The 13,614-nt window shown below is 57.1% G+C and overlaps 6 protein-coding genes across 6 annotated transcripts; 3 read left to right on the top strand and 3 right to left on the bottom strand.

The window, feature by feature from the left end:
* Positions 1-59: 59 nt before the first annotated feature.
* Positions 60-781, top strand: BO70DRAFT_431159 (thiolase-like protein; the record flags this gene model as incomplete). The annotated part of the gene is made up of 2 exons (XM_025548218.1): positions 60-398; positions 644-781. Exons 1-2 carry the CDS (start codon positions 147-149, stop codon positions 779-781), a joined length of 390 nt encoding a protein of 129 aa, XP_025397314.1. The 5' UTR covers positions 60-146.
* A 198-nt stretch (positions 782-979) lies between these two features.
* BO70DRAFT_412452 (ERF4 family protein) lies at positions 980-2,234 on the bottom strand (the record flags this gene model as incomplete). The annotated part of the gene is made up of 1 exon (XM_025547311.1): positions 980-2,234. A coding segment is annotated over one exon (1,056 nt), but the record flags the coding sequence as incomplete, so codon positions are not given.
* A 1,560-nt stretch (positions 2,235-3,794) lies between these two features.
* BO70DRAFT_398595 (putative protein N-terminal asparagine amidohydrolase) lies at positions 3,795-5,025 on the top strand (the record flags this gene model as incomplete). The annotated part of the gene is made up of 2 exons (XM_025546794.1): positions 3,795-3,966; positions 4,109-5,025. 2 exons carry the CDS (start codon positions 3,795-3,797, stop codon positions 5,023-5,025), a joined length of 1,089 nt encoding a protein of 362 aa, XP_025397312.1.
* Positions 5,026-6,337: 1,312 nt separating this feature from the next.
* On the bottom strand, positions 6,338-7,620 carry BO70DRAFT_103714 (uncharacterized protein). The gene has a single exon (XM_025537811.1). It carries the CDS (start codon positions 7,277-7,279, stop codon positions 6,554-6,556), a length of 726 nt encoding a protein of 241 aa, XP_025397311.1. The 5' UTR covers positions 7,280-7,620; the 3' UTR covers positions 6,338-6,553.
* On the top strand, positions 7,596-9,085 carry BO70DRAFT_103739 (putative HLH DNA binding protein (Penr2)). The gene is made up of 2 exons (XM_025537812.1): positions 7,596-7,896; positions 7,947-9,085. Exon 2 carries the CDS (start codon positions 7,962-7,964, stop codon positions 8,907-8,909), a length of 948 nt encoding a protein of 315 aa, XP_025397310.1. The 5' UTR covers positions 7,596-7,896; positions 7,947-7,961; the 3' UTR covers positions 8,910-9,085.
* Positions 9,086-10,587: 1,502 nt separating this feature from the next.
* On the bottom strand, positions 10,588-12,720 carry BO70DRAFT_398593 (putative extracellular cellulase CelA/allergen Asp F7-like; the record flags this gene model as incomplete). Its single annotated transcript, XM_025546793.1, has 2 exons — positions 10,588-10,998; positions 11,086-12,720. The coding sequence occupies 2 exons, from the start codon at positions 12,718-12,720 to the stop codon at positions 10,588-10,590; spliced, it is 2,046 nt and encodes a 681-aa protein (XP_025397309.1).
* Between the last annotated feature and the right edge of the window lie 894 nt (positions 12,721-13,614).

Here is a 13,614-nt window from a genome sequence, read left to right as displayed (position 1 = left end):
CTCCCCATCGACCGATTCAACTACACCTTCTGCACGCGCCAACCTGCAAAACCGCCCAGAAAGGCTACGCCCGCCTCCTCTACAACGACTACCTCGCCCACCCGACCCACCCGCTCTTCGCCAACGTCCCCCCGCACTTCCTCTCCATGGACTACGAGTCCTCGCTGACCGACAAGCACCTCATGCGCGTCTTCTCCTCCCTCTCGGAATCCCGCTTCAAGGCACGCGTGCTCCCCTCGCTGGACGTCGCCACCCAGTGCGGGAACATGTATACCGCCAGTCTGTACGCGTGTCTGGTCAGCCTGGTGTCGAATGTCGGGTGGGATGGCGTGCCGAAGAGGGTGGGCTTGTTCTCGTATGGCAGCGGGTTGATCAGTTCGATGTTTAGTCTGAGGATTGTGGGCGATTTGGCCGATTTGAGGGAGAAGATTGGTTTGGAGGGGAGGTTGGGGGGAGGAGGGTTGTCGGGGGGGAGGTTTATGAAAAGGTTCGTTGTTTGGTTTTTTTTTTTTTTTTTTTTTTGCTTGTTGTGATGTGTTGTGTTGGGGAGGGGAGGGGGTTCTGTTTCTTGGGTTGTTGTTGTTGGTGGTGTTGCTGCTGTTGTGATGGGAATGCTGACTGCTGGCTGCTGTCTTGGATACAGATGTGCCAGCTGCGCGAGCTCGCGTATAACACGCCGGACTATGTCCCGTTTACCTCGACGGAGGATCTGGAGAAGGGGACGTATTACCTCAGTCGGGTGAATGAGAAGTTTGAGCGCGAGTATGCGGTGAAGACGTGATATGACTATCACTATGTTGGCTGAAGAGTAATAGATTCTGGAATCGTGTTGACTTGAGAATAATAATTTTGACTATGTTGACTTCAGAATGATAGATTTTAATTATGTTGACTAAGGGGGTAACTTTGACACGCATACTTGATAGTAAATCTACTTCCAGTATCAGTCAGGCTCAGATACAACGAACAGACCATATAAACACGCAGGCCTGAAGGGTATAGACACAAGAAACAAAATATCGACAGAGAACCATCATCCGAGGTGGCTCGACGGTATCACCAGGCGTGGATATCATAAGGAACCCGGGACCGTAGACAGAAAGTCGGGCATCCAGGAGGCGATTAAAAGATGTAGAAAAGTAAACACAAGAAGGAAAAAGACGCAGACAATGAATGGTTCAGACACCGCTGCTGGGTCGCGTGCCGGGAAGGGATGGCCCCCCCTCGCTGCGGATGATCCCGACCTTGGGATCGGGGATCTGGATGTCGATCGACATGTACGCCGTCCGTCGGAGGCTCCATATGCGTACCCCGTCCTTGGCCCCGACCTCGCGGTTCCATCTCTCTAGCCAGGCTTCCACCCGCGCCAGGTGCCCTTTGATCCCCGGCGCGCCGATGTCCTCCCAGATCCACCCTGTCAACAGGCTCAGCGCGCTGTCGAGGATGTTGCGGAAGCTGAACGGGTCGAACGCCTTGGCGAGCTCGTCGTTCACCATCGCGATCACCTTCCGGAACTCTTGTTCCGGGAGCAGCGGGTCCAGGATCTCGGGGTACAGGTTGGAAAACGTCGGAGCAAGGTCGCCCTTGATCATCCAGTCGCGTCGGATGCGAATTACGCGGGTCGTCAAGTACTCCTCCGATCCGATCGAGACGTGTGGGTTGATGTGCGGATAGCACGGGTGCGCGGGCCCCCATGCCAACTCCTCCGCCACGTCGGCTTCCCCGCCGTTGGGATGGCCCGGATTGGACGGGACGGACGCGATGTGCGACTGGGACCGCAGGGAGGACTGCGACTGGATGTGCCGCGGGCGGTCCCCGTGAAGGGGCCCTGGGCCGTCGGGCATGAACTCCAGGCCCAAATGCGCCTGCTCCGGGGGGCGGGGGTCCTTTGCCTCCTGAGCGCCATGCGATGCCGAGTCGGGCATCTCTTCCGACAGCGGGTGTTTGTCAAATGTCCCGCTGCGCCTCTGGCCTCGCGGCAGTGCGATGCTGGAGCGTCCGCTCTCCGTTTCCCCCTGGCTGCGCTCCACCACCAGACTGTTCGGCGACGGCGTCGGGCGGCTGCGACGGCGTTCGGGGATGGTCAGGAGAGGGTATGCGTCGCGGTGGCCGTCGAGCGGGAGGCTGTCGTCGGACGACTGGAACTGGGGGACGGTCACCGGGGTGATGCGAGGGACGTAGTTGACGGGGTTGGCGAGTCGAACCGAGGGCGGTCGCAAGATCGAGGACTGGATCCAGCCACTCTTCCGCGGATAGGAGAAGCGAGACTGGAAGGATTCTGCGGGGGCCCGGTCGGACGACGAGGGTGCGGCGCGGTGATGGGACTCGAAGGAACGGCGGCGGACGCGGTGGCCTCCGGGGGAATGAGGAGCGGCCCCCTCTTCTTCGTCTTCAGCCGCGGGCGATGATAGCGGAAGGACCGATGGCGGGGAGAAAGGCGTCGTGGTGTTGGGGAACGACGACGACCAGGCGCGCAGAGAGGCCGGCGGAGGGGGCGGGGGAGCCGTGATGGACTCGCGGGCAGCAGGGGGGGAGAGAGATGGAGGCGTGGTGGAGGAGGAGGAGGAGGTGGTGGTGGTGGTAGGAGGAAATTGAAATGATGTCGATGGCCCAAGAATAAGAATAAGAATCGAGTGCCGGCGGCGGCTGTGATTGGCGGGCGAGGATCGAAAAGGGGCGCGGCAAGGGACAGGCGATGATCTGAGCTCGACATTCAACGCTGTGGTCGACAGATATCTAGTAGCTATGCAGGCAATGGGTTTATGCTAGATCTATCTGGATCTAGATGCCGGAAAGAATGAAAAGAGCGTTGAAGTGCGGAGGAAATGGTGGTGATCCACTGTGTCTGTCGCAGCTTGCGAACTGACACAACTGACGGCGGGGACGGGCCAATAGGGGGAGCGATCTGACGGATGGAGATCGTACACAGCAGGTGCAGGATATGCACACACCGTACGGAGTAGATATAGTACAAAGCAAAACAGAAAAAAGACAATCCAAGGAACGAATCTAGTTGGATGGACGAGTGGACGGCCGTGGCTCTTATGATTGCAGCCGAATGGCCGTCCAGCCATGTCCAGCCCATATCCACCGGAAAACCAATAGCCCAGCCGATGCCCAAGCAAGGCTCCTCCGACAAAGAAGTTAAAAATATCCCAAATTATGTGCACCGCGAGCCTCAGATGCTCGGCAAATCAGGGCGGGCAGGCCGCAAATGCTGAGGTATGATTGGCGTCCCTGGCAGCGGTCCAATTTCGAGACGCTCGGCGAGGAACAGACTATGAAGGGATCATCAGCCATCGACCATGGCAGCAGTCTGAACTAGAGTGTTATGACATGGGAGCACGACTAAGAAGCAAAACAGTCCGCCGCTCTGGGTTTAGCCCGCAGAGCTGGCGCCTGGCGTGTCAGGTGACGTCATCGGTGCCCGGGGTCTCAGGCATAGATCTCACGTGAGTCGGCTCCCCTCCGCCAATCAGCAGCAGACCGTCCTCTTTCACCACTCTTGACTACTCCATTGAAACATTAGTTAAAACTTCTACAAATCTATACTTTGACTCCTTCCCCCCTTCCCCTCCCGATCACCGGCTGAGACGCCCATCCTCCCTCCCCCCATCCACCATCTCCAGCATCTCGCTGGATCCATCAAGATCGGGCTCCTCCACCGCCTCCCCCTAGGTCTGACTGGGCCGTCGCCCGTCATCTGCAACACTATTGCCTTTAGTATTGCAAGCACCCGCCGAACCCCCCCTTGTGCCCCCCTTCGGTGCCCATCCTCCTCCCAGTGCAGGGGAATGAGAATAGCCACTCTGCAGTTCGCCCCCCGGCTGGGCGACCTCCAAGGAAACATCCGGAGGGCCAATGCATTGCTCCAGGACGGCAAGGTCGTGCAAGGAGCGGGCGTCCGGGTGGCACTAGATCTCCTGAAGCCGGATGTTTTGATCTTGCCCGAGTTGGCCTTGACGGGTGAGTGTTACTCTGTCCTCCATGCTGCGTCACACGATGCATGAGCTTCGGGATGTTTGTGCGTGGTGGCGGGCGCGACTCGTCTTAGCCAGAGGTCTTCGCTGGACCGAGCATCTAGCAGGATAGTCATTAACACGACCAGGATACAATTTCCCCTCGCTGCAGGCTATCAAGCCGTTCCTCGAACCGGTCGGCAAAGGCCCTTCCGCGGACTGGGCTCGACAAACGGCCGCGCGCCTGCAGTGCAAAGTCTGCGTCGGGTACCCGGAGATTGAGACAGACGACAAAGTTCCAGCGGACGGCCTGAGTAACGGCCGGGAAACATGCTATAACTCTCTTCTCGTGGTCGATGCTAATGGTGACATCATCCTGAACTACCGCAAGTCGTTTCTCTACTACACCGATGAGACGTGGGCCGCAGAGGGCAGCACGGAGCGCGGCTTCCACCGACTCACCTTCCACAGCTCGGACCAAAATGCACTGGAGTCACAGGTCGCCACGTCCTTTGGCATCTGTATGGACATCAACCCGTACAAGTTCGAGGCCCCATTCACCGCGTGGGAGTTCGCCAATCGCGTGCTGGACTCCCAGTCCCAGCTGGTCATCCTCTCCATGGCCTGGTTAACGCTGAGGGACCGCGAGGAGCTGGCCGCGCTCGCGGGCGAGCCTGATATGGACACCTTCAACTACTGGATTCAACGGTTCTTGCCACTGATCCGGAAGACCATGCGCCACGACGCCAACTTCGACGGCGACGACGCCAGTCGCGGCAAGAAGATCGTTGTGGTGTTCGCCAACCGAGCTGGTGAGGAACCAGGCACCGAAGGAGCGAATCCGGCTCGATACGCGGGGACGAGCACCATCCTGGCGATCACGCAGAAACCCGCTGCCGAAGCTGTCCCTGGAAGTGACAGTGAGGACTCCGATGACACGAAGGGGGCATTCGATGTAAAGATACTTTGTTGGGACATGATGGGCGCGACAACGGAAGGTATTTGTTTCGCCGACACTGCAGACACTCCCAGCATGGTCTTTGGATTGGTCAAAGCTGCACAATAAATCCGACTGGACATGAGAATTAAGCCACCTCGGAGATGGTGGGTTGCGGAGACCGTCTGCCTACGTGATTCGCGTCGTGACGCGGCGCGGCGTTTTGTAAATTTAATAGATCGTATACTTGATTCTTTTGGAAAGCCAGAGAAGAAGGGAGCAGCGACAGCGACCTCGACCTCAACCCGGTCTGTCTCGCGCGATGGATGGCAACCCGCGCTCCAATTCTCCTTATCTGCCTGTCCAGCCCTTGCGTTTCTTCTCTCTCTACTACCGTCTACAGCTACGACATGCCGACAGCCTTTGGACCTCTTCGACGCGGTGTCGTGGCCGACTGCGTCCGTCCGGCTCGCCACAATCAGCCATGAACTATCATGTGAGACATTCCCTGGCCCCCAATCATTCTCGCGCGTATCCATGTGACGGGGGGCGATATCGTCATCGACCGCCCGACTCTCGCGAGCCAAGAGCGCGCGCTGTGGGGATCTAGACCCCCCTCCTGCCCGGAAAATACCCGCCAGACGCACCTCCATTGCGGAAGGTAATCCGGGTGGGTGATGAGGGTTCCCGCCGTCCAAAGTACCACTAGATACCGGCTGGTGGAGGATCCACACCAGCATCTTATCTCATGACCGAGGGATGATCAGCAGCCGCCCCATCAGATGGACCCTCTTTTTCCGCACTGTAAACCGCGGGCCTTGGGAAGGGAAGTCGGAACGGACTCACTCGCCTTGGGGACCCATCTGTGCATGCAACCTTCGCAACCTTGATAGATACGGGACCATAGGCAAGGCGACGGGCGACGGCGACAGTGGTATCTTCAGGGCTGGGGCCCATCGCTACTGGTGCGAAGCAACTAGAGCCCGCGCGGGCTTCTGATAGGCCGTGTCGCGCATACATGTGACGGGCTGGAGTCAGCGGACAGACCTGGAGGGATTAAGAATTGACCCGGGTGGGAGAGAGGGACTCCCGAGCGACCAGCAACCAGCAGTCGGACGGGGTGTATATAGATCGATGCTGGTCGGGACGCGCCAATGAGGGGACGAAGTGGACCTCCCTCCTGGGGGTGTGCTGCGTGCGCGGGCTGAGGGGAGGATAAGGGCATCCATCCATGACCCAGACAGACGGACGGGTAGGCAGATAGACGATGAGGCTTGAGGGAAAAGACAGACAGGCAGTGTTCAGACTTCAGCCAGGCCAGGGATCGGCAGCTAGGCGGGAGTAAATCAGAAACAGACTATGATAGTGACTTGAACTTACGGGGATGACCACGACTGGTCTGCAACCACCATTCACCACTCATCTACTCCGTATCTCCTACGAAATAGTACGTAGAAGGAACGGCCCGACCGGGGATGAGCCGGCAACCCTCCATGGCGCAGCACCATTCTGCAGGATTGGGAAGACAGACACTGGCACTGCACTGGACCATTCCGCAGCGATGGTGCAGTCGAAACCTTGGAGACAACGACGGCCGCCACTCCTTTGCTGGACACCAATCAGCCTGGATGGCTGGGGGAGGCAGCCAGGCCCCCTTTTACCCGTTTCGGGCGGGGAGGGTTGCCGGCCGACACGTGATCTCGGGGGAACCCCTCCTCCGGCTAGCCGGGTGGCCAATCAGGGCGGGGGATGGCGGTGGTGGTGAATGAGGAGAAAGAGGAGGGATAAGGGAGGGTGAGGAGGGGGGGCACGGGATTGCAGCACATGACATGTGGGAGACGAGAGGAGAAAAACCTGATAATGATAAGAAGGGGGTGGTGGTGGTGGTGTGATGAGATGGAGGTGTGTAGTGGAGGGTAGGGAGTACTCCGTAGCGAGTACTGAGTGGTACTGCGCTGATCAGGTGACAGAGTGCACAGTTGGTCTGCGTGGTCCGCCCCAAGCCGCAGCTCTCTCCCTCTCCGTCGCCCGCCACGTGAGCATCCCTCAGTCCCTCTCTACTTCGACTCTCCTCTACTCCTCCAAGTATCCCTTTTTTCCATTGTGAAATCCTCCACAGCTTTTTGCTCGTTTTCAAATCCGATCCGTCCGCTGTCCAGTGCGACGACGGTGCCATCCACCCCGAATCCTTCGCGAACAAAGTCGTTTGCCTGCTTTTGTGAACGAACCGGAGCCTACCTTCGCTCTTGTTGTTGCCCGTGGCAGGTGACTTGCTGTCAGGTGATAGACACCCAGCCCATCTCAAGGTAATCATCTTCCTCCCTCCCCTTCGCCTTCGCCTTCGCCCTCGCCCCTGCCCCTGCCTCCATCGCCTTCCCTCCATCCGCGCATCGCGGCTCCAAGAGCCCCATGCCTCCCCCCCTCCTCTCCGTCTTCGCCGTGGCCCGTTCGGCCCATGGCTGACCACGATGTTGAGGTTGTTTTTTCACGGTCGCTCGGTCGCAGCGCTGTCGTCATGACGCGCCCGCCGCCTGCTGCCCTGCTGCCCCCTCCCCCCTGCCTGTCGTCTCTCTCCCCGCGACCGGAACTGCTTCATTGCAGCTGTGTTTCCCGTGTAGATGTATTCCTGGTCGCTGGGTTGCTGGGTCGCTGTCTGTCTGCTGCTGCACTGCCAGGGGTTGTTGATGCGAGATGCGGAGATGGGCGCGTCAGCCAACGCGTCTCGGCTCACCATCACATCAGCCCAGAACTCCCCGACGGCGCACAGCAACAGTAGCATTCACTCCCTGACCAGACTATCTCCCTGCAATTCAATCAATCTACTGTTTTGCATTCTGCTCTCCTGTCTGGGTCTCACTCGCGTGCCTGCATCCTGATTCGTAATCTTTGAATGCCGGTGGCATGATCTAACCGAACTTCTAGACGCGAACTCCTGATCGTTTCGATTAGGACCATCGCTGGAGGCACACCGAAGGCTGCTTGTCCAGATTCTACCTATAGGTCAGTGCTTCCGCATTGGTCGATGAACCGCCCCTAACCGTCCAGCGCAGGTACTCTCAGATCTCATGATGTCTGATCCGTCATTGGGCGCATCCGATGGCAATGTCGCGGCCAAGAGAAAGCGCGACAGCACCGACAGCACCGGCCCGGACGCTCAGCGCCTGAACCGCTCCTCCAACGGGAGCAATGGCAGTCTCCCAGGCCCCGAGTCCCAGAACTTCGGCCACAGCTCTCTGGGCGCCTACGACACCCACGGCCTCCCCGGCTCCACGGAGCTCAACATCGACCAGCAGATCCTACAACACGTCGGCCCGCAGAACGGTATCTCCGACGACAACGCGCTCACAGCCAAGGCCGCCCTGGCTGCCCACACCCCCCAGAACAAGTACCCGCCGCCTCCCGAGAACGCGTTCGACAGCAACTTGGGGCACAACTTAAATTTCGGCGATGATATGGGCGGGCCGATTACCTCTGCACATGGACATAATTCGACTGCGGCTGCGGTCTACGCCGCGCGTGAAGCACAGAGCATGAACCAGAAGCCTTCCGTGGGTTCGCCCGAGTGGCACCAGATCCGCAAAAACAATCACAAGGAGGGTGAGTTCGTCCTCTGTACAGGATTGTATAGGGTTGTACCAGATCATACTGACCCGGGCCCAGTGGAACGCCGCCGCCGTGAGGCCATCAACGAGGGCATCAACCAGATCGCCCGTCTGGTCCCGAACTGCGACAAGAACAAGGGGGCCATCCTGCAGCGCGCGATCGAGTACATCTGCCAGCTACACGAGGACAAGAAGACTATGAGCGAGCGGTGGGAGCAAAACAACATGACGACGAGCCACGCGATCAGCGAAATCAGTGCGCAGAACTCCAAGCTTAAGGTCGAGGTCAACCGCCGGGGCGATGTGGCACTGAAATGGCTGCAACGCTGCCGCGATGCGGGCCTCGAGTTCGACGACTTCGAGGATGCCAAGGACCTGGAAAATCTGGACATTGACCAGGGCCAGGTTTGATTTGACTGACATCGTCATATGTGCTACGACTTGTTTCTGGAGGCCGAGCTGCGCTGCTTTCTCTCTCTCTCTCTCTCTCTCCTTTCCTGAACCCTGAACAGACAGACATCGCCCGATCTCCCAGTTCCCCCCTTTTTCTCCCCACTTTCCTCTTTTTTTTCTTTGTTTATCCATTCATGTCAACTCATTTCGCAGGGTACAGTTCTCTGTTTTTTTTTTTTTTCTGTCGGAGACGTCATTCTGATTGATTGACTGCCTGATTGACTGATTGATCGATTGATTGATTGATTGATTCTTATCTCTTAATTGTTTAGCCTAGGGTGGGGTTTGTTTCCTGTTCCGTCTCTGTTGTATGTGTGCTCTTTTCGTCCCCGTTATTTTTGCTTTGTTTTGTCACCTTTCTTTTAACTTTATGTATGTTATTTATCAATCCGGATGGGTCGGCGAAACTATGGCTGGGAGTGGTTTGTTCAGGGGCCCTGCCTGGACGGGACTCCTGTGGATGCCACGGCCGTGGCGTGTTATGGAATGAATGCAAGCTTAAGTCTGGTTTGTATTGTTAGTATCATATTTGGGGTGGAGTGTAGTGTAGTGTAGTGTGGTTTAGTGTGGTGTAGTGTAGTGTAAGTGTAAGTGCAGGTGTAAGTGTAAGTTGTAGGTGTAAATAAAGTTGAAGTAGATTGGAAACTGGGTTGTAACTTTTCGTTGTGGGATGAAATGGGATAGAATGGGATGGGAATAGTACTAAGTCTGAGTGTGTGTTGAGTGTTGGCTGTTGGGTGTTGGATATTTGATATCGTGTCTAAGTATTGTTAGATGTTATCTTGTTCTCTGTCATTGTCATCTCCCAGGGGAGGGAGGGAAGGGGGGGGGTTATGAATCTCTTATGAACGCAACCCAACCCAACCCAACGCGAGTCCGAAGTACCGAAGTAGTAGTATGTGTTGTATATAATCTGTGAAATTGACTTGTTAATGAGTCTCTCTCTCTTCCTCTCTACCCCCAATACCCGCCGTGTGTGTGTTTTTTTTTTCAGCTTATAGTCCAGCTTATAGTAATGGGAGTACTGAATGTAATAACAGGAGTACTGAATTTAACGATCTCCCGGAGTGGATATTTGATAGGTAGATCATGATACTATAGGGAGATTGCTAGATCGATAGGTCAATACATTACTACTATAGTACACTACACTACACTACACTATCTATCTATCTTTGAAGAATGAATGTCAATCTCAATCTCAATCTCAGAAATAATCCTAGAGGGATAGAATCCCAATCTTAGTATCAGGAATATAAAATAGAAATAAGAAATATATACAACAAAAACAAAGGCATAACATCACATCACATGTATCTACTTAGTAGTATATCTGTTCGACCGACCCCACGGACGGTTAGTAGTTCTCTGTAAGTAATCAAACCAAACCAAACCAAACCCAGCGCTAATACCAAAGGGTGATTGGGACTATCATTCCATGAACAATGATAGTCCCAAGCAGAAGAAATTAAAGTAATGTCCACGAGAAGAGAAAGAATATACACCACACCACATCCACACTCATCCAACCACACATGTTTTTATTACACCCACTCACTCACTCACTCAAACCTCAAACAGACACAACCACAACCACAACCCCACCCCTTCCTCTCTCTCACACACACAAACGTGTTTAAAAGTTAGAAGAAGCAGTAACGCTGGTCCCACTCGCCACACTAACATCATTAACGGTAATCGTCTTCCCGCTCTCGCCCGTAACCCGCACGTCAACGGTATCCGTGCCGAACCCACTCTGGTTCTCAAAGTAGTTGTAGTAGGAGCGGGTGGTGGACTGCCAGGTGGAGCCGCCATCGGTACTGACCTCCAGGGAGGTGACGGGCTCATTGGCGTTGACGACCTGCATGGCGAACCAGTAGGCGGAGGTGCCGCTCTTGTTGTTCAGCTCGATGGGCGTCGTGATTCCGCAGGTGACGTATTCCCAGTCGATGGAGATCACGCCTTCCGAGATGGCGGCAAGCTCGCCGAAGGCGTCTTCGAAGAGGTCCAGGTGGTTGGAGGAGCAGGAGGGGCATTCGTCGACGATCTGTTGTTTGTTTTTGTTAGTATTATACTATGATTATTGGTGTGGTTTGAGGGTGGGGGAAGGGGAAGGGGAAAGGGGATAACGCACCATCGCCTTAATCTTCGTTCCCGTAGGACCAGTGACCTCGACACAAGCACCACATTCAGCGGCGTTGGACCAGCGATCAATGGAGAGCGCGGTGCCGAAGAGTCCCGAGGGAAGGGTGTAGTCGGCGAAAGAGCACGTTCCGCCGGACACGTTGCCGCCGTAGAAGGTCGCCTCGCCCGAGATCTCGGAGCCGAGCACGTCGGTGGAGCTGCTGGTGCTGGTGGTGCTGGACGCGGAGGTCGTGGCGGCCGCGGCGGCGGTAGTGCTGGTGCTGCTGGTGGAGGCGGCCTCGGTGGCGGACTGGATGGCGGCCTCAACGGTCGTGGCCGCTTCGGTGGTGGCGGCAGCAGAAGAGGTCGTGGGAGCAGCCTCGACGGTGGTTTGGGCTGCTTCGGTGGTGGCAGCGGCCTCGCTGGGCGGGTTGGCAATCTCGACGACGGTGGTAACGGCGGCCTCAGCGGTGGAAACGGCAGCCTCAGCAGTGGTCACAGCAGCAGCCTCGGTAGTCACAGGGGCAGCCTCAGTAGTCACGGGAGCAGCCTCGGTAGTCACAGCAGGAGCCACCTCAGTGGTAGCCTGAGCAACAACAGTGGTAGTAGCAGCCTGGACATCATCGGCGGTGGTGATCTCAACCACGGGTGTGGAGACCGAAGAGGAAGTAGAAGCAGGCTCAGCAGCACTGCTGTTACCGTCGACGGCAGCGACAGCTGCAACGGACGAGGTGGTAGCCACGGGGGCAACGCTCTCGACAGAAGTAGTAGCAGCGGCGGCCGGGGTAGCAGTGACGACGGTGGTCACGGTGGTGGTAGAAGACATGTGCAGAGTGGTGATCTGCTCAACGGAAGAGGAAGAGGACGTGGACACAACCACGGGGGTGAAAGTGGAGGTGGAGGTAGTCTCGACAGCGGAGGAAGAGGTCTCAACTACTGCAACAGGGGTAGAGGTGGACTCGACTGCGGGAGTGGTGGGCTCAGCCACGGGGGTGGAGGTTGGCTGGAGGGTGATGGTCTTGTAGTAGACGCTGGCGGTGTATCCGGGAGGACATTGGCCCTCGCCCATGGGCACGAGGCCGGGGGAGCCCGAGGGCAGAGAGGGGAGGGTGGTGAACTGAACCACTGGGGAAGTGGAGGTGGGCACGACCGCGGGGGCGGAGGTGTCGACGGTGATTGCTGAGGCAGTGGTCTCGACAGCGGAGGACGGGCCGGTAGCGACAGCAGCGACGCCGGAGGTCTCGGCTGCAGGGGAGGCAGTGGTCTCGATGGCGACAGTCGAGCTGGTCACGACCGTCGTGGCGACGGAGGTCTCGACGGCGGGAGAAGCAGAGGACTCGACAGCAGGGGAGGAGCCAGTGGCGACGGCCGCAACGCCGGAGGTCTCAACGGCGGCAGAGGTCGTCTCGACAGCGAGAGTGGAGGTGGTCGCGATGGCAGCAACGCCCGAAGGCTCGGCAACCGGAGTCGAGGTAGCCTGAACACCCGGGGCCGAGCTGGGGTGCAGGGTGATGGTCTTGTAGACGACGCTGGCGGTGTATCCCGAGGGACATTGAGTCTCTTCGCGCTGGACGAGAGGGTTGGCCGACACAGCAGCGGCGCTGAGGGCAGCGAAGCCGAACGAGGCGAGGCGCTGGTACTTCATGTTGAGGCGAGTTACAGGAAAGTTGTCTCAGACAAAGGGCACAAGGCAGGAATCAAGAAAGAAAGATCGAACGAAAGAAGGACTTTCTCTTCGCGCTGGAACTGCAGTAAAGACAGGATGTGCCGATCAGATCAGATCAGATCAACACGGGCAGGGGAGGATTGAAAGAATGGACGCCTGGATGTCAAATCCCAGGACTACAGATCTGCTGTTCCAGACAGAAAGGTGCAGGAGACGGAGAGACAGACAGAAAGAAGAGAGAGAGAGAGAGAGAGAGAGAGAGAGAGAGAAAAGGGCCCGACGCCGACAATAAGAGGGAAAAGCAGGGCTGCTGAGCCTGCGACAGGCGTTGGCCCCGTGAGCCGGACGGTGTGATCCATCGCCAATCAGCTCAAATTGCCCCAGCGCCCATCAATATCAGGAAATGAACAATCACAGGGATGCCGCAGACCTAGCGGCATAACTTTAATGACACATAAGCCCGGCGCGAAGGCAGCAGCCATTTGGTTTGCGCGTTGGCGAAATGAGATCGCAATCTGAAACGCCGGTCGTGGATCAGCCAGGAACCAGCGATGAGCCCGTTCAGGAACGGAACCGGCGCGCAACCGAAGAGGAAGAGAGACAGAACGCAGCGCAAGATCTTAACCGCCTCTGTGTGCAAGCGTGACCTCTGGGTCCTGTGGTTCTCCGCAGCCCGTTGCTGTTGGCCGAATCCCTGGGTTCCGATATTGGAGTAATTAAACTACATGGGCTGGACCCACTCCACGGAGATGCCCAACCGTTCAACGGCCCCAAAAGAACGGAGGCTATATAAGTCGGGGGCTTGGGCTGCCCCTGCATCGCTCGTTCTCCCACTGCCCAGAGAACCAGTGGGTAAAAAGGAGGTGACTCTGG

The sequence above is a fragment of the Aspergillus heteromorphus genome (genome assembly GCF_003184545.1).
Source record: "Aspergillus heteromorphus CBS 117.55 chromosome Unknown BO70scaffold_22, whole genome shotgun sequence".
Classification (NCBI taxonomy): Eukaryota; Fungi; Ascomycota; class Eurotiomycetes; order Eurotiales; family Aspergillaceae; genus Aspergillus; species Aspergillus heteromorphus.
This window is presented reverse-complemented; position numbering and strand designations above follow the sequence as displayed.

Coding starts and splice junctions, on each gene's coding strand:
- BO70DRAFT_103714 (XM_025537811.1), bottom strand. CDS start 7,279: ATGGAGGGAAGGCGATGGAGGCAGGGGCAGGGGCGAGGGCGAAGGCGA.
- BO70DRAFT_103739 (XM_025537812.1), top strand. CDS start 7,962: ATGATGTCTGATCCGTCATTGGGCGCATCCGATGGCAATGTCGCGGCC.